The sequence below is a fragment of the Melospiza georgiana genome, chromosome 21, assembly GCF_028018845.1.
Source record: "Melospiza georgiana isolate bMelGeo1 chromosome 21, bMelGeo1.pri, whole genome shotgun sequence".
NCBI classification, from domain to species: Eukaryota; Metazoa; Chordata; class Aves; order Passeriformes; family Passerellidae; genus Melospiza; species Melospiza georgiana.
The window spans coordinates 4805414-4828026 of NC_080450.1; the positions used below are offsets into that span (position 1 = coordinate 4805414).

The 22613-nt window shown below is 45.1% G+C and overlaps 1 protein-coding gene across 1 annotated transcript in view; it reads right to left on the reverse strand.

Annotated features, from left to right (window-relative positions):
* Nucleotides 1-5460: 5460 nt before the first annotated feature.
* The window catches only part of HLF (HLF transcription factor, PAR bZIP family member), a 36378-nt gene continuing 19225 nt past the window's right edge, over nucleotides 5461-22613 (reverse strand). The window contains exons 3-4 of the mRNA XM_058038881.1: nucleotides 12514-12734; nucleotides 5461-9625 (exon numbers count right to left, since the gene is read on the reverse strand). Of these exons, the coding sequence (XP_057894864.1) occupies nucleotides 9410-9625; nucleotides 12514-12734 (437 nt within the window). The 3' untranslated portion in view covers nucleotides 5461-9409. The remainder of the gene's footprint in view (nucleotides 9626-12513; nucleotides 12735-22613) is intronic.

A 22613-nucleotide genomic window follows, 5' to 3' on the forward strand; every position in this document is an offset into this window, starting at 1 on the left:
GTCCATCCCTGGGCTGTTTCCAGCCCAGGCATCCTCCTGCTGTCTATGCTGGGCAGGAAGGGTGGCAGTGCTTGTTTCCCTTGCAGAAGCAGGGTGCTGGCTCCTGAGGATAAGCTGGGAACCAAAATCCTGTTGCAAAAGGCTGGCAGAGAGGCCAGTTTCATAACATAAGTCACATCCCTGGCTAATGAAGCCCATGTGCTCTCAGAGGGATCTGTTCAGCTGTCTCTGCTGCTCAGCATGCTCTGCTGGCATGGATTTGAGTGCCCAAATCCTCTAGGTGCCTCTGCAAATCTCCCTTAAATTTTCAGAGGTGCAAAGCTGTTGGTAGAGACTGACTGAATGAGTGGCTTTAGCTGCAGCAGGCACCTCCTCACTGTCGGGTGGGTGGCCCAGAGGTGTGACCAGATGTGGCTGCTGTGACACAGCCAGCAGGACATTCAGAGCAGCCCACAGGATGTTTGGATGGAGAGCAGTAGTTATTCTGGATGTTGAAACACTGAAACCCAACCCACAACACCCACTGAACATGGGGAACCTGTGGCACTGTTGGATTCAACCAGCAAGGATTTTGTAGCATCTTAAATGCTGGAGGATTGAACGTTGTTGCTGTGGGAACTCTTCTCTAATCAAAACCCATGAACATGGGAAGCTCAGGATTGGTCCAGGAGGGGAATATTAATTTTTTTTTTTTAATATGTGTCTTAATAGATGAATTTGTTTGAATGGAAACGGCTTTTGTCTTGAAGCTGATGGTGGTGCTGAGCAGCTTAATCTGCCTTCTGCTCAAACGCTGAAAATAAAGATTGAAGGGACGGTGAGATATTTTTAGCCCCTCCTCTGCCTGCAGGCAGGATGGAGTCTGCCTGTCAGTCCTGACAGGCTAGTTCTAAAAAGCCTCTAATAATGGGGATTTCACAATCCTCCCAGGCAGTTTATTTCAATGTTTCACCCGCTGCCCTTTTGATTTTTGGGTTTTTTCTGGCTGCCCAAGCACTGTTTTCTTTGCTGTACTTTAAGCTTGTTACTCCTTGTCCTGTGTGCAGCAGCTCAGAGAAGAGCCCTTCAGGCAGGTTTTCTGTGGCTGGAGTCTCACTTCTTCCCGTGCTTCCTTCTGCCCCGGACTTCAACAAACTCAGTCCCTTCAGTCTTGCCCCGGTGTCCGACAGGGGCTCGGGCAGAGTGGTGGCACTGCTGAGGTGACACGGACACTGTGTGACACTGGCACTGTGTGACACCGACACTGTGTGACACTGTGTGACACGGACACTGTGTGTGTCACTGACACTGTGTGACACTGGCACTGTGTGACACGGACACTGTGTGACACCGACACTGTGTGACACCGGCACTGTGTGACACCAACACTGTGTGTGACACGGACACTGTGTGACACTGACACTGTGTGTGACACTGGCACTGTGTGTGTCACTGGCACTGTGTGACACCGGCACTGTGTGACACTGGCACTGTGTGACACTGGCACTGTGTGTCACCGACACTGTGTGACACTGACACTGTGTGACACTGGCACTGTGTGACACGGGCACTGTGTGACACCGACACCGTGTGTCACCGACACTGTGTGACACGGACACTGTGTGACACGGACACTGTGTGTCATTGACACTGTGTGACACTGGCACTGTGTGACACTGGCACTGTGTGTCATGGACACTGTGTGACACGGACACTGTGTGTGACACGGACACTGTGTGACACTGGCACTGTGTGACACCGACACTGTGTGACACTGACACTGTGTGACACTGTGTGACACTGGCACTGTGTGACACCGACACTGTGTGACACTGACACTGTGTGACACTGTGTGACACGGACACTGTGTGACACCGACACTGTGTGAAACCGACACTGTGTGACACGGACACTGTGTGACACTAGCACTGTGTGACACCGACACCGTGCGTCACTGACACCGTGTGTGTCCCACCGGGGCTCGGATCTCCCCGGGTCCCACCTGCAGCGGCTGCCCCGGGGCGGGAGGCTCAGAGACACCGAGGGAGGATGCGGGGATGCTCGGAGGAAAGGCTGGAGCTGCTTTGGAGCGATCCCCGCGCTCGGAGCCGCGCACGGCTCTCGTGTGACCTCTGCTGTCGGCTCCGAGGGGCTCCCGGCGTTCCCACAGGGATCTCTGCCATTTCCCACATTTGCATTTAGGAGCGATTACATATTTTAAAAAAATCCCAATACGCCGCGGAAACGCACCGGTCGCAGTCACAGTGACAAATCCTATTTATTCCTCTTAAATGCAGTATCAAGGATTCGGTTTTTGCCATCCAGACTTGCCATGGGGTATGGCTGTGTCTTTATTAGGCTCTGGATTAATTTCTTTTAAGCAGTTGGGCAAGGGTGATAGAGGATTTAAAGCATCTCGAAGATTCTGGAGTTCTCACAGGTTCCATGAAAATTGGGACTGGAGTAAAAGGAGTTAAAAAGGAACAGCAAAGCCAGCCCTAAGGCTGGGGCTGTGCCCGGCCAAGGGAACACCTCAGGACTTTTCCAGTCTTTTTTAAGAATTTTGAAATCATGAATTTTCTGGGATAATTTCATCCATGAATGACCCCAGAAATGTTAAATCCACTAAATTTACCCAGAAGTCAAAGCAGGTGGGTTGAAACAAAAGCACTAAGACCTCAAAGTGGCAAAAACTCTGCAAAACTACTCCAAACAAACCCTTGGCTCCTCATAAAGATGTGTTTGGGATGTGCCTCCTGGGCTTGGGGTGGAGAGGAGATCGTTTATGTTAAATATTTACATATTAAAGTATATTTATGCTACTAACTATGCTGCATTAATAAGACCTCTTAAATTTTCTCTGAATATGTAAACGTGTACTAATAAATACCTCATAATATGTGAAAATCTGGTCATATAAAGTAAATAAGAAATAAAACATCTCCAAAAAACATGTTTTATGTATCATCTGTTCCATATGTTATATAAAAATATAATTCTAATAAGGCTACTAAAAGCACACACAGGCAGTCAAGGAGGTCTTGTGTGTTTCTGCATTATAACAACTATATTTTGTACATAATAAATAACATATATGGCAAATATAATCTTTGTAGCAATAGGATACAAAAAGCTCTAAATCCATATTAATGAAGAAAATGCTGTTGAGTTGGCAGTGTGAAATATAATTATTAAATGTCTCTAGTTGGGTGCATGTAAAGATAAATGTGCACAAACACCTAGACAGGGTGAGTGTGTGTATTAGAAGAAACACATGCCGTGTCCCATATCACATCTATTAATTTTCATAATAAATAAAATCTACTTCATATATTTAAAAAAAAATATAAATCTAGCCTTTAACACAATATGAAAATATGAATTTTAACCTTTAAATCACATCATTTTATACACGTGTCTCTGGGTAAAAATAAATCCCTTTTGTTTAAACCTGTGCTGAGTGTGTACATGGAAACCTCAGTGACAGAGACACGTGTGTGTACACTGAAGCCACAGGAAGCGTTTCAGGGTTATTAAAACACATCTTTGTGCACAACATATACTCAATATTTATACTCAGATCTTTACCTGTTAATGATGACAATTTTTAGATGAATCTTCTTGCAAAAATATCAGAAACCTTGTTAATTCTTTTCCATATGCTATGTGGAAATAAAAATTAAATTTCTGACTAGACAGAAATTCTGAGAGGAAGGGGAGCGCACACGTGTGTATATATATGTGTGTGTGCATAATATAGAACGTGCAGTAAAACCAGACTTTTACAGCAATAAAATACACAATTTGAAATACAAAAAATATTAACCTAGATTATTAAATTCTGCCAAGTATGCTGTATGAAAATATAACAGTTTATATCAGTGTATACAACAGTATATGGACACACTGCATATATATATTTGCACACATATATGTAGAGTGTATATACATATAGATCTATATAAAAATATTAACCTAGATTATTAAATTCTGCTAAGTGTGCTGTATGAAAATATAACAGAGTTTATATCAGTGTATACGACATACTACATATATATATTTACATATATATATGTAGTGTATATATACATATAGATATATATTTTATGTATATAAACTCTATATATATATATACATACACACAGTTTACAGACACCCAGAGCTACATGGGCACACTGCTGAGTGTGTACATACATTAGGACATCTCTTATGCATAATTCAGACCTAACAATAAAATATTTTTTGCGTGTATTAAAAAGTTTTATTCAAGTAGTAAATTGTGGCAGACTAAATGAGATAGTTATTAAACTTGTAAATATATAAAACATAGAGAGAAAGAGCTACAAGGGTGTGTGTGCTCACGCTGAGTTTGTGTATTGTAGCAATTATAGTTTGTGCATAACATATATGGCAAAACCATACTTTATAGCAATAAAATGAATATGTATTTTTTTCAAAAGTTATAAAGGTTTATTAATAAAATAAGTGCTGTTAAATGTTCTCTATGAAAGTATAATTAGCCAGTGCATACTCTATGGATGCACGGAGATGAATGTGCTTGTGCAGGTGCACGTATGTGTGTGGCTATTGGATCAAATACAATCTCTGTCTCATTAAAAACTTTTGTATTAATGAAGCTATTGATATATTTATAAAGGTGTAAAAAAGTAGGAAGCTGAAAGCAATTATTATAAACATGGCATACGAAAATGAAATTTTAATTTATATATTTATAAATTTAGGGACACACACATATCTTTAATGTGTGTATTAAAATATATTCATTTATATTACAGCTATATATTTAAAACTAATGAAAGCATGCACACAGAGGGGAGACTGAGTCAGTGTATTATTAAAACATACATTTTGTGCACAATAGGTACTGTGTATTTAAAATGCAGACTTTTATAGTTAGGTGTGCCTATATAACATGCTCTATACCCTGCTATAAATATACAGATACATATGCACACATGTTTAATAACCTGTATACAGGAAGCATTAGTCCTGAATTATAGTTTTTCTCTCTCAGGCTGTATCTTTATATAAACTACATATCTAAAAGCCTGTCGTATATCATGTGGTCCATATAAAATATTACCTATAATGGAGAGTAAAATTAATAGGTTAAGTTGCATGCTACAATAAAAAGTTCTCCTTGATATGCAGCATTTTTATGAATTTACTGTATGAATTTACAGTGAATTAAAACATGATCACATCTCATAATATATAAAGTGTATAATGTATATATGGAAATGGTGCTTCCACTGTACCACTTTATTACTTTTATATATAAATATAAAATATGTTTGTTAAAATAGTAAACAGTACTCATTATGGTATAATTTGAATTATTTGATCTCCTGTAAATGCACATTTGCTGTGGTTATACCCAACCCTGGTGGGACAGACCAGAGGATGGGGGAGATAAAATTCCCTCCCAAAAGCCCTGATACACCAAAACAAGCACACAGCTGAGAGAAGAAAAATTTAAAAGTTTATTAAACATTAAGAATAACAGACAAAAAAAAAAAAAAGATTTGGGCTGAACAGCATACAGGATGCAAACCATTTCTTGTCATACAGATAATTTGATCTATTTGTTAAACTTGTATTTAATTCTGTCTTGTGGTGTTGCCAGAAATACGATGGTTGATCGCATATAAGTTTTAATATAATTTTTAATATAATTTTCTTTTCTTCACATAAAAAAGTCAACAAAATAAAAATAAACTGCACATCTCTATTGTAAAATTACCTGCAAAAATAATTTTAAAGCAATAATTGGGGGTATTGCAAACCCACAGAGGCAAGATATTCAAATGAGAGGGGTCTGAACTGATCCCATCCCTGGTGCTTGCTCCGGCTCCTCCCCTGCACTCTGAATTTCTTGCTTTTGTGGATTCAAGTCAGAAATTATTTCCATGGTGCTTGGTTTAGTGACTTCACCCCCCCTCCTGTGCCACGGGCTTTCCACAGAGAGCCCCAAGGTGCTCGGATGCACAAATCCATCTCCAGTCCCACTGATTTCTAGAGGGCATTCTTTTGTAAAAAGAAAAAAATCCACTTCTAAGGTTCAGCAAAAAATGAAAGAGAAGACAAGCATTTTACCAATGCTTATAGTGTAATAGAGGTCAGTGAATTATTTAGATAAGCTATTAATTATTCTGCAAATATATATATATTTCTATTTTTATAAAATTACAATTTCTTATACCTAAAAGCTCCTTCATGAGCAACGAAGCCATCAGAGGTGTGATGAGCCCAGCTGAGCCGTCCTCGGGAACTGAAAAATGAGCTGAACTTCCATTTATTTATTTTCATTGTTTTTTCAGGGAGACAACCTGGATAGTGAACTTGGGGATTTTCCAAATTTTAAGCCCACACATTCTGCCTTTTTTTAAAATTTTTTTTTTTTTCCCAGGTGAGCTTTCCAGAGCAGCCAGAGTGCCCGAGGCCCACGGGGAATGGGGAGAGCCGCACGGGCTCCTCTCTCCCCGTCCCAGAGGAGAGGCTGTGGCAGCCGTGACACTCCCAGGGCTGGGATGGGACCATGGGGAGGCACCAAAGTGGCTCTGGGACTGCTGGGCAAGGCAGAGCCAGAACCCTGTGCTCCTCCGTGGCCCTGCCTCAATAAACCTGATACCCACCCTTCAACCGCTTCCCACACCCCTTCCCTGCCCTAAGAAACAGAAGAATTCTCTTTTTCCTTTCCCAAGCTGCCTTTTGCACGTTACACAAAGTTTTGTGGTCACTGGCAGTGGCACCAGTGACCTCACCCTGCTCTTGGGGCAAAATCCCCCTTTGTGGGGGTGGCTGGAGCCTGCTGCAGTTTGCTGTGCTGCTGCTGAAGGTGCGTTCATCACCTTCCCTTTCCAGAGGGAACACCAGGGGCATTCCCAAGGGGCTGCAGCAGAGACCCCACCTGTGCCAGGCCCTCCTGACCCTGCAGGGCCTCCTGCCCACCTTCAGGGGATAACTCACTGCCTTTCAGACCTTCTGCAGCACCTGGAAACTCGATTTGCTGCACAAATGGGCAAGCACTGCACCTTACAGGACACCGACGAGCCAGGTATGTCTGTGGAAAAATACTGGAGAAATGCCATCCATGCAAGGGTGCTTTAATGCTGACCCAAAATGCTGAGTTCTCTGCAGCCATCTCCTGAAGCATGAATAATGATTTAATGGAATGAACAACGTTTTTATTCGAAAATAAAGTCAGAACGCTTAGAAAACTGAGAGCAAGACGTAGCACCGTATTTTCCTCACGTTACTAACTGTGTGCAGTACACAGAGCTGTGTACAGGATCTCAGCTGTTTGTAACGAAAAAATTCAGCTGGAAACAGATTCTAGCAGCAGCAGCAGATTGGAAATTACGATGAGTGGTTTTGTGTTATATATTATTTTTCTGCCATTACAAAATGTTGTAATGTCCAATCAATAGTTGACTAAAATCCATGTTGTGCTTTGTCCCTGTTAAACAGTTTCTTTATGTGTTTCTGATGAAAAATAAAAAAAGTCTCTCTTTTTCAGTAATATGGAAAATCCTGGAAAGCCATATTACTTCCATAAAAATTTAATTTAAAGCACAGAACATGCCAGTGTGCCAGGCTTAAAATTATGGATTAAGAAAAAAAAGAAGAAAACAACAACCAACAAACCCCTAAGCATTTCCTTTCTATACAATAATGGAGAATATATATCTTTGCTATATATTTTAAACATGGAATAGCTTTTTCTTTTTGCTATATATATGTCTTTCAAAATACATTGTCAGTATTTGTACTTGAAAAATACTGTACAAAACGAACATACTATAATTATTCTGTATAAACTTTATACATTTTATAATATCTATCCTTTTGGTCTAGAGTAAACACTTAGATTGATCGGATTAACCACAGTATATGACAACACCATCCCCCTCTGAAATACACCAGTGTCTCTTACATTCATTTTTCAGAAGTCCACTTTATATTAGAACATACATGTTCAAAAGCAGTTTAAAACAATGAAGTTCAGAACCATCAGTTCATGTCACACTCAAAACAACAATCACTAAGGAAAAATGGGCTTTGCAAACCAGTGACTTCTTCTAACTGAATAAAAGTGATTTTTTTTTTAAAACAGCAAGATATAATCCACAGAAAATATATTACAAAACGTGGGAAAAAAACCAACTGAATTTAGGTATTTATTCAACTTTTAATCACAAAATGGAGTAACTAACTGAAAACAGAAAAGCCCCTCTGATTTCAACATCAGATCTGATTTGACGCTATTGAATTTTGTTCTCATTTTCAACCAGCGATCCTGCCCCTCACACATGCGCTGCCCCACGGCAGGGACACAGCCAGCACAGCACGGGGACGTGTCCCAGCTCATGGGAACGCGTCTGGGACTTTTTGGAACTCCTTGTTGAAGACATGGAGGCTGCTGTTGGGTAGGGAACCACCCCACGCCCACGGGGAACATCCGGGCAGCATGCACGCAGGATTATTGCTTCAGGTACAGGCAGTGCAGGGAACACGCTCTGCGCCCTACCAACAACTCCTACCTACCTACCTGGGGTCCGTGGAGAGAAAAGGAACCTTAGTAGCTACAGAGAAGCCATTATGGGATCTATCATGAGTATAGCTAAACTCAGGCTAACAGCACTTTTTAAATCTGAAGACAATTATTACCAAAACTTAAAAATACAACGAAAGCGATCTATAAATTAATAGTTCTGCAGTGTAGTACTAAATTATTATTTGTGCACTTTATTAGCATGTTAACTTTTCTGATTAGACAGACTTAAAACGATAGCTTGTTACTCTCGAAAAAAACTGAGATCTACCTTTTTTTTCTTTTTTCTTTTTTTTTTTCTTTTTTTTTTTTGTAATTTATGCCGGGATCTTTCCAAGTAAATCAGGAGGATGGAACTGATTACGAGAACATAAAACCCCTACTCTGAAGCAGCACTGAAGGAAAAAAAAAAAATATATATATATAATAAAAAGCTTACTATGGCGGTTCTCAACAGTCCAGGTAAAAATGTGGCACCCTTTGAAGAGGGCTGATAAAAATGGGAAGTGCTGAGATGCGCACGCACACGCACAGCCACGCACATGCACACCCACAGACACAGACCTGGGCACACACGTGTGCACACACACACACGCAGGGACACGTACACGCAAACAAAAAGAAAAAAAAAAAAAACAACAACAAAAAAACCAACGTTAAGTCAGTTTTGTTTCTGCTTCTGGTAAAGTGCTGAAGACAGAAAGGTTGGTTTGGGTGCGGTGCTATCAAACAGGAAACACACTGTCCATCTAGTCAAATGCCAACCCGCAACAAAGAAAAAAAAAAAGAAAAAAAGAAAAGAAAAAAGAAAAAAAAAAACAAAACCCAAAACACCCCACCTCCCCCAGCTGGGATTTACAGGGGGCCGTGCCGAGCTTCGTACTTGGCCAGGACGTTCTTGCACTTGCCCAGCTCTTTCCGCAGGTCGGCCACCTCCTGGCGCAGGGCCGAGTTCTCCTTCTCCAGGAAGGAGGCGCGGATGGCGATCTGGTTCTCCTTCAGCCGCCGCGCGTCCCGCGAGCGCTTCGCCGCCATGTTGTTCTTTCTGCGCCGGGCCCAGTATTTGTCATCCTGCTCGTGAGACACACAGAGAGGCAAACAAAGGCGTTACACTGGGCTAGAGGCAGAGCTGCCCGCCGGGAGCCGCTCCGGACCGCGCAGGCCGCGGCGTCGCCCGGGGCACGGCGGGGCCGCAGTTGCAGCTTTGTGTGGCACAATCCGCCCTGGCAGCGCAGGTGCCCTCACATGCTTCTGTCAAAATGTTTACACTAACCCCCTCATCCTCCTGACAGGGAATTCCTCCCAGGAAAAGTGAAGCAATGTTCCGGAGGTACAATCCATCTCCCATCTAGGCTGACCCAGTTAGCACATCCACCTCCGTGTGCCGTGACTCACCCTGAACAGTGGCTGCAGCAGCACTAAGTTACCTCTGGCCCTGCTCAGCGCTGCCAGCCAACACCTGGTCCACTCTCTGTGTTGCTATCACCCATTTCATCCACTGTTCTGCTCTTTTTTAATGTTCAAAGCACTCTACAGAGCCCCAAAATGTTCCTGTCTGCACCACTGTCACCACAAGAGGATTCCTTGGCACAATGATCATGGCTGCTCTGGGACCAACCACAGAGATTAGTGCAATAGGCTTTGGCTGTGGAAAAAAAAAACATTGGACAGAAATAGGTCCACTACTCCGTGAGGTTTCATAAGCTAACACATTCCCAAAGTGTTATCCCTGAAGATTTGCCTCTAGATTACCTTACCGCATTGGTGTATCAAAGACTTGAAGTAAGGACTGAATTTCACCTGATTTTTCCACTCTTCCAACGAAGTGGCCTTCAGCAAAATGGCAGTTTTCACGTTGCTTCATAACTGAATTAAGTTCTAGAACTTTGGAACAACTCAGGAAATAGAAATGCAGGTAGAATCTCTTGTGAAAAGTGAAATTCTGTCCCCTGCAGAGTATGAGTGATGCAGCACTCAACTCTCAAACTCTGCCTGGCCATGTCACAGAGTTCAAACTCCCTCTTTCTCCATCCTAACATGCTTCCATTTCCCTGTGCAGCTCCCAAGGACCAGCACAGGGCAGGAGACCCAGTTGCTCCTCTGCTGCACTGAGCAAACATCCACCACTCCTGAGTCCTTGTGGCCATCCCAATCCTGCTGCTCTGCACCTTCTGCTGCTGCACAAGGCACAGCAGGAGCAAAACAACTGCTGGCAGGAGGGCTCTTGAACTGCTTTCTACCAGTTTGGCTCAACACAGAGTGCAGGAATGCTGATCTGGAGCCAGCATTATCTCTAAATGGCTCTTCACCTGTACGTAGATGTGCCCCAGTAAAATCCTCCGAAAAAACAAGCATGGAGCAAAAAGCTGTGACCCAAATCTTGTTTATAATTTCCCATCTCAATTCACTCCATAAAAATCAGCTTTAAGCAATTTATTAGTGTGCCACCTAGGCTTCATCCCTCTTTATTTTAACAAATTGCTATGGCAAATCCCTTAATCCAGGCCTGAAAGAGGTAAGGCTGGCATTTCCAAATCACATGCAGCCCAGAGACGATTGACTGCTCTAATCTGCTTACCCTCCCCCAAAACCCAGAGGCTCCACATGCCAGGGCAGGAGCAGCACTTGGGTCAAGCACTCTGAAACGAGTCAAGGGCAAGTGATGGGATGATCCTGAGGGAATGAGAGACCCTGAGCTCCTGCTTCCCTCCTGTGCTGCGCTGCTGGGCTCCACCTCTGGCCAACAGCTTGCCAAAAGCTTGCTTTGATGGAAAAGGGCACCTGGGAGACGTGACAAAGGGAGAAACTCCAGCCATTCCTGCAGCAAATACCTCTCCCTTGGGCACTGCACCCCAGCAGGGCATCACAGGCAGCAGAACTTGCCCAGGTAAGCAACAAGGTGCAGGCAAAGCTTTGCAAAGGAAAGCTGAGTGACAGCAACCTGAACACGACTGCAATTGTGATTTCTGTGCTTTTAACTCGCACCACAGCATGCTTAGGGATAAAAATAGCTTCTTTCCCTAATGCTATCAATCTGGTGCAAACACATGGCATCCCAGGCGCCCTGCACATGCAGCCAGGGATTCCCACTGACTCCAACAGGCTCCCAGGCTGTGTCTCTTGGGGGCAGTAGCAACAGCAGAATGAAATTCTGCCCTGACTGCCTCTGATAAAAGAGATCCTCGTGGAAAGCACATACCAGGAAAACAACTTTGCAAATAATATTCAGAGTGTTTGATAACCTGGATCAGTTGATTAATTTTCTTGCTATCTTCATGCACTTTGCTCTTCACATCTCAGAAGCAGTGAGTGGCACAGACTCTTCTAAAATATTGATGTCATGTTGTATTTTACATATTGTATTAAAACACACCTCTCAGCAGAAAAATTCTGTTTTCTTCTGTTTTCCTACCACTTGTCTAGATTCTTTCACCTGGATTAGTGAATATATATTAATGAAATAGCTTTTACTATAGTGCTCTCATTCATTATTAAACACAGAACTACAGAAACTTCCCAATAAGACACAATATACTTCAGTATGTCATCAGGGTCCTCCATTCTCCTTGAAGGATTCACAGCCTGTGCTGAGTAGACAGAGGATGAAGAAAAAGGAAATATGAATAGAGACAGGATGAAGAAAAAGGAAACACGATCAGGCTGTTTCATAAGTGGGAAACATGGGACAAAGCAAGCTTGTCCAAGGTCAAGCAGGAAGTTTCTGGCATACAAAGGAAATGAATACTGAGCTCATGAATTTCAACTGTTGCATAACTAATAAGGGACATCCTCCCTTCAGTCTCATCCAGAACCCTGAACACTTTTATTCTACAGCAAAGCCAGATTTACATGGAAAGATCTCCCTTACATGACAAAACAGATTCATGCTCCAAATCTGTACCTCAGTGAGCAATGTCAGAGACCCTGCAGGAATCACCTCGTCACCAGCTCCAAATTACCTTCAGGTCATCTGGGATGAAGACTTTGCGAGCTTTCTTAATCATGGGCTGGGGTTTCAGCTCCTCCTCGGAGAACTTGCGCTTGCGAGGATCGAACATCTCCTGGCCAGGAATGCTGGACAGAGCAAGATCTGCAGGGTCAGGCTCGTAGCCCACAGGAACTTGGATAGTCTCAGGATCAATGGGGCTTGGTGTGTTCCGGTTTGCTGGCAAGATCTGACCTGCAGAAATACAGGACAAATACAGCTGGGTTAGGAAAATACGTTAATTGTAGCTAAGGTTTTTAGAAGATCTTTACGTATTTTACAAGCGGTAACTCTTCCAGCTTTCCCTTCAGATTTGGTATCTATGCTTACTGAATATTAGGTTGTCCATTCTGCAAGGTGCATATTCTGAGCCAGACGTGCTCATGGCCTTTATTTTCAGAATCTGTTCCTAACTCTGGTTTCTAATCTTGGATTCCAACTGAATCCAACACTGAGCTGCACTGGACTCCAAGCAGAAGATATACTGCTCCAACCTGAACCACTTCATCAGGATCCCATCCTCAGGAACAGATCAGAAGTACTGTCATTTAGTTCAGATCTATCAGCACGCTGTAACCCCTCACAGTTATATCTCTGAGGGTATGTTTATTTTACAATCAAACAATGTACTGTACATGCCACGAATAGGATCTTATAAAAATGTACTTTTAGCTGTGCTGAAGCACTCCAAGGAGACAGCTATTTATACTTTATTAAATCCTACCAGGGACATTCTAAAAGACAGTGAAGGAAACCAGTGATATGGAAGGCTACAATGATTCCTTAAAGATGCTCTGCAAAAATTAAAAAGACACTTATCGATGTTGCATTTCTCTTTTATGGTATACAAAATCTAATACAAAGGAGCATATCCCCAGAAAATGAGTGATATACCTCCCATTTTTCTCTTTTTGATTTTAGATAAAGCCTTCAAGATCCTACAGCACCAATTTGGGCACCATTCCCACTAAAAATCCAATTTAAAATCTCAACCAAAGGCTCCAAAAATAGGATCCTGAAGTCAGCTGCCTAAACATGGACTATCCCCGGGGGCAGAATTTTCAGAAGTTTTCACATGCCTCAGAAGTAGAAGCCTCACAGACTTCAGAGGGAGGCCTTCTGATTGAAGCAGATATTCTTTTATCATTTTGGCTATTTGCTAATTCACTTTGACTTTAGCAGTATGACGGCTTTCATGATAACTACAAAAACATCCTGTGGCTGTGTAATGTTTCCTTACTTGTGCCCACTTCTGCAATATTTAGGGTGTAAAACAGTAAACATTACATGTCATTTCTAATTCCAAGGCCAGCATTAACAATGCAGTTTTTATTTTAATAATATGGGAACCGCACGGAAAACGCACCGGGGGAATTGCACTGCGCAGGGCTTGCTAAGGGAGAGCTTTTGTAACTCCTATTTTAGAGTTGATAAAATCAGCTTCCAGGAAAGGCTGGCGAGGGCCGGGCAGAGGAGAAAAGGAGGATCAAAGTTATCAAAATACAGATAGGGAGAGGAGAGGGAGCGCGAGGAAAGGATGCTGCTGCTCGCACGGTGCCGCTGCGGAGCGGCTGGGCTGGGACGCGGTGCTGGGGACGGCGCTGCGCTGTGCCCCGTTAATGCAGCCAGGAACCGGGGTGCCAGGGCTGCTCCCCACTCTTGGGGCTGGGAACGTGCCGTTTCCAGCTGTCACCCCGTTAGAACAGCCGGGAACCGGGGTGCCAGGGCCGCTCCCGGGGCCAGGAACGTGCCGTTTCCAGCTGTCACCCCGTTAATGCAGCCGGGAACCGGGGTGCCAGGGCTGCTCCCCGCTCTCAGGGCTGGGAACGTGGCGTTTCCAGCTATCATCCCGTTAGTACAGCCGGGAACCGGGGTGCCAGGGCTGCTCCCGGGGCTGGGAACGTGCCGTTTCCAGCTGTCACCCCGTTAGAACAGCCGGGAACCGGGGTGCCAGGGCTGCTCCCGGGGACAGGAATGTGCCGTTTCCAGGTGTCACCCCGTTAATGCAGCCGGGAACCGGGGTGCCAGGGCTGCTCCCGGGGCCGGGAACGTGCCGTTTCCAGGTGTCACCCCGTTAATGCAGCCAGGAACCGGGGTGCCAGGGCTGCTCCCGGGGACAGGAACGTGCCGTTTCCAGCTGTCACCCCGTTAATGCAGCCGGGAACCGGCAGTGCCAGGGCTGCTCCCGGGGCCAGGAACGTGCCGTTTCCAGGTGTCACCCCGTTAGTACAGTCGGGAAGCGGGGTGCCAGGGCCGCTCTCAGGGCCAGGAACGCGGCGTTTCCAGCTGTCACCCCGTTAGTACAGCCGGGAAGCGGCGGCCTTTCCCCGGCCAGCCGGGCGCATTCCCGGCGCAGCGCTCCGGGATTACCGGGACAGCCGCGGGGAGGGAGGCTCGGCCCGCACGGCTCTGGCCCCGAGCGGCTTCCCCCACGCTCTATCCCTCCTGGAGACGGCGGAGCGCCGGTGTGAGTCACCTCCCGGCCCGGTGTCACCTCCCCGCCGGTGTCACCTCCCGTCAAGGGACGCGCACCCGGCCGTGGGGCCGATCCATCGCTGATGGATGGATGGGCTGCCACGGGCCCCTTTCAAGGACGAAACACAGGAAAATTTGCTGCTCCGCAGCAGCCAGGTATTCCTTACTGCAGACAAATACATAGATGGATGCATCTACAAACGTGCGCTTTCTGTAATACTGATAAAAATGAAGCAAAACACGAGCTCTGAGTACTTTTATAATATTTCTGGTGAGCCTGCAGGGTGTTTCTAAAAGTAAAATGGATTGTGAAATCTGACCCAGCTTTCTAGTTGTCCCACGTATTTAAATATTGCTGAAGTTCTTGATATACAGGATCAGTTTGCATATTATCATTTATCCATAACGTGCCATATTACACAATTACGTGAGCTCTGTTGACACTGGCTGCAAAAAATTTTACAGTATCACCCTAAAAACAGGGCAAAAATGCTCCTTTTAGACATGGGAAATCGAGGCATTGCATCTTGGCAACACAAGAGCAGAACAAAGAGCGATGCACCTCCACAGCGGTCCGGGAGAGGACACGGCAGGCAAGGTCCTGCCTTGCTCCCTCCACGCACACATTTCCTCTCCCCTGCTTTAGGAAGCTCTCACAACTACAGACCTGGCCCTTCAGCGAACACAAGATGTTCCAGTGCCAGTGAGAGGCTCGTTCAAAGGGAATGCTGTCCACCAAAGCCTGAACAAACCATGTGTCTGGCCACCGTCATGAGGAGCCCCAAGAGTGCTGCCCTGTGAGATCTCCTACACCCACATGGCACACACACCTCTGCCAGTCTCTGTTCTGTCACGCTCCTGCGAACGACCAGCAATTCTGTCAAGAACAACAGACTTAACAAGGGTACCTCAAGCCCCAGGCAGAAAAACCAGAAACGCTTTGTCCAGCATTTCACGTTGGGCAACTCCTGGCACCCGGGACCTTTTTATTTATTCTATCAAGTTTCGCCAATAGCGCAAGCCAGGAACCTGTCTTCGTTAGTTTGCTGGCCAGGGGCCATGACATCTCTGCGGTGCTGGAACTTGTCACAATCCAAGGGGACAGCGTGGGCCGCGCTGGCCCTGGCTCCGCTGTCGCTGCGGGAGCGCAGAGCGCGGCCTCGCCTCACATCGCTCCCCGGGCTCCTCTCCCCGCCTGTGCTCGGCACTTTCGCTCCGCATCCTCCTGCCAAATTTGTTCGGGGTGTTATTTTTATGCGCCGAATTCCTCGCAATCAGAGGTAGGTCAAATAAGCACAGCAATCTGAATGTCATGTGCCCAGCAGCCGACTAATCCTTGCATCAGCAAGTTTCCCAGCTGTCACAACAGCCACAAAAGGGCTGCTCGGAGGCTCGGATGCACAAGGAATCGGCCAAGGAGGAAACCCACTCTGCAAGGTAAGGCCCCTCAGTGCCCAGCACGGGAGCCAGATGCCTCTGCCAGGCTCTGCATTATTTAAACACTCTGTGCTCACAAACAGCGGCCAAATTTTCACAACAGTGAAGTGGCTGGACTGTTTAATGTGCTTAAGCTTTGTTCTCAATGGGGGATGATGACTGCCAAGTGTTTTGGAAAGAACTTAGCCCCTCTATTTAAGTTGCTGAAATGAGAACTCTTGAGCATTAAGCTCTTTTGGAAATCCAGCTGCAGAGCTCCACGGTGGTGGTGGTGGTGGTGGAAGCGCGCCGGGAACAATTGTTAATGGAAACTTCCCCTCATACCACCCTAGTGATGTGTCTCAACCATGGCCTGGAGAGACCACAACTGTGTCAACACTGGCCTTTTGTCTGGAGCCTTTCCCACTTACAGAACTCCACTCAAGCAAGGAGGAGTATGCCAGGACAGACAGAGCTCCAGGTGTCTCCTGGCAAAGGCACCAGCAGGTTTTGACAACCCCAGCAATTCTGCTGCCCTAACATCTTGCCCTTGCTAACGCTTTTGGTGTTTCTCTGGCACATATTAGCATAGTGGAAAATTTTCCATAAAAGAGGACTTGAAAAAAAGTTTGCTCTTCTAATCCTTTCAGTCATCGTCCTCCTCCTCCCAGCAGAGACTGCCAGTGAGAAGTCCAATGTAATGGCAGTATTTTCAGTGTGATTCCTTTTTCAGAGTGAAGTGGACTGAGGCCATTCCCTTGTGTCATCTAGGTGACCAGACTGCTGGTAAAAAAAAAAACGGAAGCTTTAAATTCCTTGCAATAATTAAAATTCCCCGTTCAAAAGTACAGCAGCATTTTTGTATGCCTACAAAACCTCAAATGCTGATCTGGTATCATAGGGAGTTCAATCACCACATCCTGACTCTTAATTTCCCCTTTTTGAAACATCCCACCTACCAGCTGTGCCCAGGAGAGTGAGGACGGAAATAACCTCTTCAGCTGCACTACTGCCTGGCAGACTTCTTATCTGTACTGCGAGAGATCCCTGGTAAATTATGTGGAACACAATTCTGAATCATTCAACTCCCATAGAAATGTGTCTGATTTTAGAAAATCTCCCTTCTCACAGCCCTTCTACACTCCTCATCAGCTCAACAGCTGGCTGGAGAACAGCACCGAGAGGAAGAAAAGGGAGTGAAAATGTTCTAATCAAAATATTTTTCCCTATTTTTTACACACATTGGAGGGAAATAAAAGAGGAGTTTCCTACTCAATTTATTAGCAGCCCAGAGATAAAACATGTGTTTGCTAATCATTTTTCTTTATATAAACGGAAGGCACTTTGTGTGTGTCAGTCAGGCTCTGCAGCACAGTGGTTAAACTGACAGATAATCCTCACCCAGAGCTACTCCAGAGCCCTCCCTGTATGTTTTCCAAGCCATCTATCCCCTTGGCAGCTGGCCAGCTATTTGGGATAGTTCCCTTACTCCAAATCACAGCCTGTCCTGGACTGATCTGTCATCCAACTCTGCATTAACTCCTTCAGCCTCCTCAAGTTTTCTCACTGCATAACCCACAGCAAGAGCACAGGGATCAAGACAGGCAAAAATCCCCACAGGAGGCAAAGTAAAAGGGGCATTCTGGAGGTCAGGATTTATCTAAGGGCAGCACCATGTCATGCAATCATTCCTCACCTACAATATTACAAGCAACCTTTTATCTATCCTATCTTATTCTATGTAATTTCCCTGCTATTAGGATTGTAGCTGTTTTCCAGAAGCCAAATCATTTAGGTGGACAGGACTAAAGCCACACGCTGGAATCCTCCTGCCCTCAAATGGAAGGACAAACCAAACCACTCTCTGTCTTGGGGTGAAGAAGACACTTCACCTCCGGGTGTGTTTATGCAAGCAATTATAGGAGCTTTATTTTCTTCCCAAGCAACAGGAAATCTGTGTATTTTGACCAGGGCTCCAAGCTGGCATGGACATTCCCCTATTCCTTATCTTACACAAACTCAATTCTGCTGAGCATGGGGTGACTGCAAACACTTCCTGCAGAAAGAAGGATCTCAACCCAGTGCAACCACAACATAATTCACTGGTTTTAACACACACTATATATAGGACTGGTACACAAAAGGGTTTATAAAATGTGCACTTTTTGAAGATATCAGCATTGTTTACAAACCTTGTGCATTTAATTATGAAAGAATTGCCATCTCCCCTCTCAGCATTGTGTGCCTCCTGCTCCAGGCCTATACAGCATTATTCCAGGCAGGACTGGGAGTCTTATTAAGACTGTCTAACACTTCCCATTAGAGGATGCTGTCTTTGGTTCCTTCAGCCTTCGCCAGATTTCAACCATTCTGTTTGGATTTCTTGTGCGCCAACTGCTTCTGCCAAAATGGTTCTACAGTTTCCCGAAAGGGGTTCCACAAAAAATACTTTGTTTTGAACCTGTTAAAAATTTCTGGCAGACTTCTCACTGCAGTGTGCTAGTGGCCTGTGCACTGGAAGAGAGGGCAGCCCCTGGGTCAGTGTTACTTCAGAGAACCACACAACAGTTTAGATTGGAAAAGCCCTCCAAGATCATCGAGTCCAAGCACAAACCCAGCACTGCCAGCTCCACCACGAAACTACGACTTCAGTGCCACATCTCCATGTTTTTTAAAAACCTCCAGAGCTGTGATGCAACCACTTCTCTGGGCAACGTGCTCCAGCTGCGGGCATGCTGAGGCTCGAGGAGAAGGGGAGGATTTCATTGAGTGATTGGGACTCAAAGCTGAGAAGGGGGTAAGGAGGTGAGGAAGGCGAGGATGGCAGATGAGAGGGAGAGAGCCTGGAAGGGGAAGGCTGCTCCAGCAAAGGCTGTGATGAATGCATTCACTAGAAGAGCACTGTTGAAGGGAGCAGGGCAGGATGAGCCTGTGCTGATGGTACAAACACAGCCCCAGATTCCCTTCAGTGCCAGATTCTCTTCAACAAACAAAACACTGGCAAACCTCCCTGTCCTCCTTCAGCTCCTTACAGCAAGGGTCAGCTGTCATCCTCTACTCAGTCCCACCAGCAGGACACTGTGGGGTGCTGTCAGATCCATTTCTACTCATTTCCAATGTGCCTGTTGTAAGAGTGGGATATGAGAAAGTCTAGGTTGTCTTTTCAATCTGTTTTTAAAATTAAGTGCAAGAGCTGTGTCAGAAGTACAGTCATGGCTGCAACAATCTTCCAAGTTTCACATACTACCTTCACCTGGATTCTCTCCTCCTTAAGGAGACAATTGTTTCACCCATTTTGATTTACCCAAATAAATCCATACAATATTTGCCATAAATTATTCCAACTTCCTGTAGAGAAACAATTTCAGGAGTTCCCTCCAGCACTGACAACCACTGCATCTGTGTGCTTCAGAAACAGCTTCTTCCCCACAAGACTCCCATGAAAGAAGGGGCAACACTTACCCTTGCAGATGAAGCAGTACAGATATTTTAAATCAAATCATCACTCTCTCAGGTTAGCAAAAATTGGTAGGCATTGGCTGCATTTCAAATAGGACTCTCATGGGCTTCTGCAGCTGTGGGGCACAGGTGAGAGCCACCCAAGGTGTCACACTGGGCTCCTCACAGAAAGGGAAGCAAACACATGGTGGGACACATCCACAAAATCAAATTAATTGCTCATAATTCTGATGAAACTTTAAGCAAAGACAAAATACTTTGGTCGTTCCTGCCAGATTTTCCCTTCTTCTCCTGCTGTTCCCTGCATCCTCTCACATCTGCAGTAAATGAGGTCAAGATCCAAGATCCTACAGACAACCACTTCCTTCCTGAAATGGCCCAGATTCAGCCCAGAGCTGCTCTGAGAGCTGCAGGCAAAATGGGAAAAGGGGGGGAAGAAGAGGATATAATGTAATTAAAGCCTGCATTTCCAAGGGACAGGCTCTGCTATCCAAGGCTGCACACGTGGCCTTCAGCCTGGCAAGCCTGTGCTCACCATGGAGTGCCTGGAATACACTTTGCCTGCTGGCCCAGCAATGTTCTGCCCTTCAAAACAATAAACAAACAAACAGGAGGCACCAGCAGGTAAAATCAGCCACTAACATCTCCTGGAGTTCAGACTCATCTCTTCTGTAAGACCCAAACTCTGAAGGCCTCCTCGGATTTAGCCAGCGTGAAGGCAGCAGCACTTATGAGCTCGATGAGGCCTCATCTCTGAAAACAACCAGGAAATCCAATTTTTATTCCTTTCCAAACTACCCCTGCAAGATGCCTGACAGGAGCTGCTCCTGCTCTGAACAATTCCCTCGCAGAATGGCTACGTGGAGGAACAGAGGGTTTGATTCTGCTCCCAAGACACCAAACAGGGATTTTAAAATTCCTGAAATCATGAATTGATAAAATCTTGAAAGCATGAAATCCGCAGTGTTCCTAAATACCTTTCTGATTTTTTGCAGGATGCAGCCTTCCTTACAAAGATCAGCCAAAACAGAATTCAGTGGGGACAGGGCCTGAAGAAGAGCTGCAGGGAAGAACGTTCACACTGGTATTTAATTTTAATTTACACTGGGCTTAGAAGCATGTCTCAGTTCAAGATGCTTATGTTCTCTGGTATCTTGGAGCTTCTTGACATCCTTTGGCATATTTTTGTTACCTGGTAATTCACATATAGCAAGATTCCTCAAGAAGTACAGTAATTCTTTTCTTAAAGGGAAGATTCCAGAGAAGCATCAGAATTGTCAACCTGCTCTGAAGGAGACAAAACCACCTATTTTCCTTTCCTTGGACAATTATGTACCCAACTTTAATAAACCAGTAGGTTTTAGAGAGAGACCCTGGTTTAGGTAACAGCCTCATATAGCACAGAGTCACAGAGGTTGGAAAAGATCTCCAAGATCACTGAGTCAAACCTGTGCCCAATCCCCACCTTGCCAGCAGTGCAGAGCACGGAGTGCCACATCCAGGCCTTCCTTGGACACCCCTCCAGGGCCTGGGACTCCAAACCCCCCTGGGCAGCCCCCTCCAATGCTAAACCACCCTCTCAAAGCAGAAACTCTCCTGGAATCCAGCAAGAACCTCCCCTGGTGCAGCTTGAGGCTGTTTGTTTGCTCTTGCCTTGCCCCTCGTTCCCTGGGAGACCCTCACCATCCACAAATGTGCCCTCATGAGGAATCCTGCTCAAAACAAAGACAACACTTGTCCCCAGGATGTGTCTGTGCCGCTGCCAATGCGCTTTTCAACGCTGCAGACCAAGTCAGTCCCTCTCCCTTTGTTCTGTTTATTTGTCTATCTAGGACAGCACGCTCTCAGTAAACAGGTCTTGCAAAGGGCCCTCCTGTAGCTCTGACAGCACATGCCACCCATGACTCATGGATCTATTACCCAGTTCTGGTACCCAAGCCCTGCTTGCCTGGGTGTGTTATCAAAACACAGCCAAGGGAGATTTCGGCTGGCATGGAAAGGCCACGTGAAACAGGTACATTTCCTCTGCCTCCCAATCAGCAGCTAATGGGGAGCCTGAGAGACAGACAACAGATGCTATCAGCAGCACTGGAATACATCCCTGAAGGAAAAGAGGTCACTGGGCAGAGTTACAGAACTTGAAAATCTCCTCTTCTCTTTTGATCTGCTCCGTGCACACAAATCTGAACGATCTGTTGCAGTCACTTCTTACTTTTTTTACATTTTACATTTCACTAAAACAAAGCATACTTTTTATGTGACAATTTATTGAGGGTGATTTGTATAAAATAATCACGTTTTAAGGATTAGAGCTGCCAGAATGGGAACACACTGTTCCCATAATCTAAGGAAGGCTGAGTACATTTTATTTTCTCTCTGCCTTAAATTAGGATCCCCTAATATGTTTTGGGAGTAAAAAATTCCAAACAAACAGCAAAACCCGAAAAATTATATTTGGGTTGTTACAGCCCAATAACTGCAGAGGTCTAACTTGCTTTTATATACTAGCTTTATTGCCAAGGAGCACACATAATGTCTGTGTGGTTGTAGATTTTTCTCTATTGTTGCATTCATCTCCATTTATAAGCCATACAGATGCATCAGCCTGGGTAGCCTGAAAAAGGGGGCAGAGGAAGGAAGGCAACACGAAGCCACTGAGGGAAAATTCCAGGAAAACAGGCTGTTGAATATTGACACTACCCCTGTGTCTGCAACTACTTTACT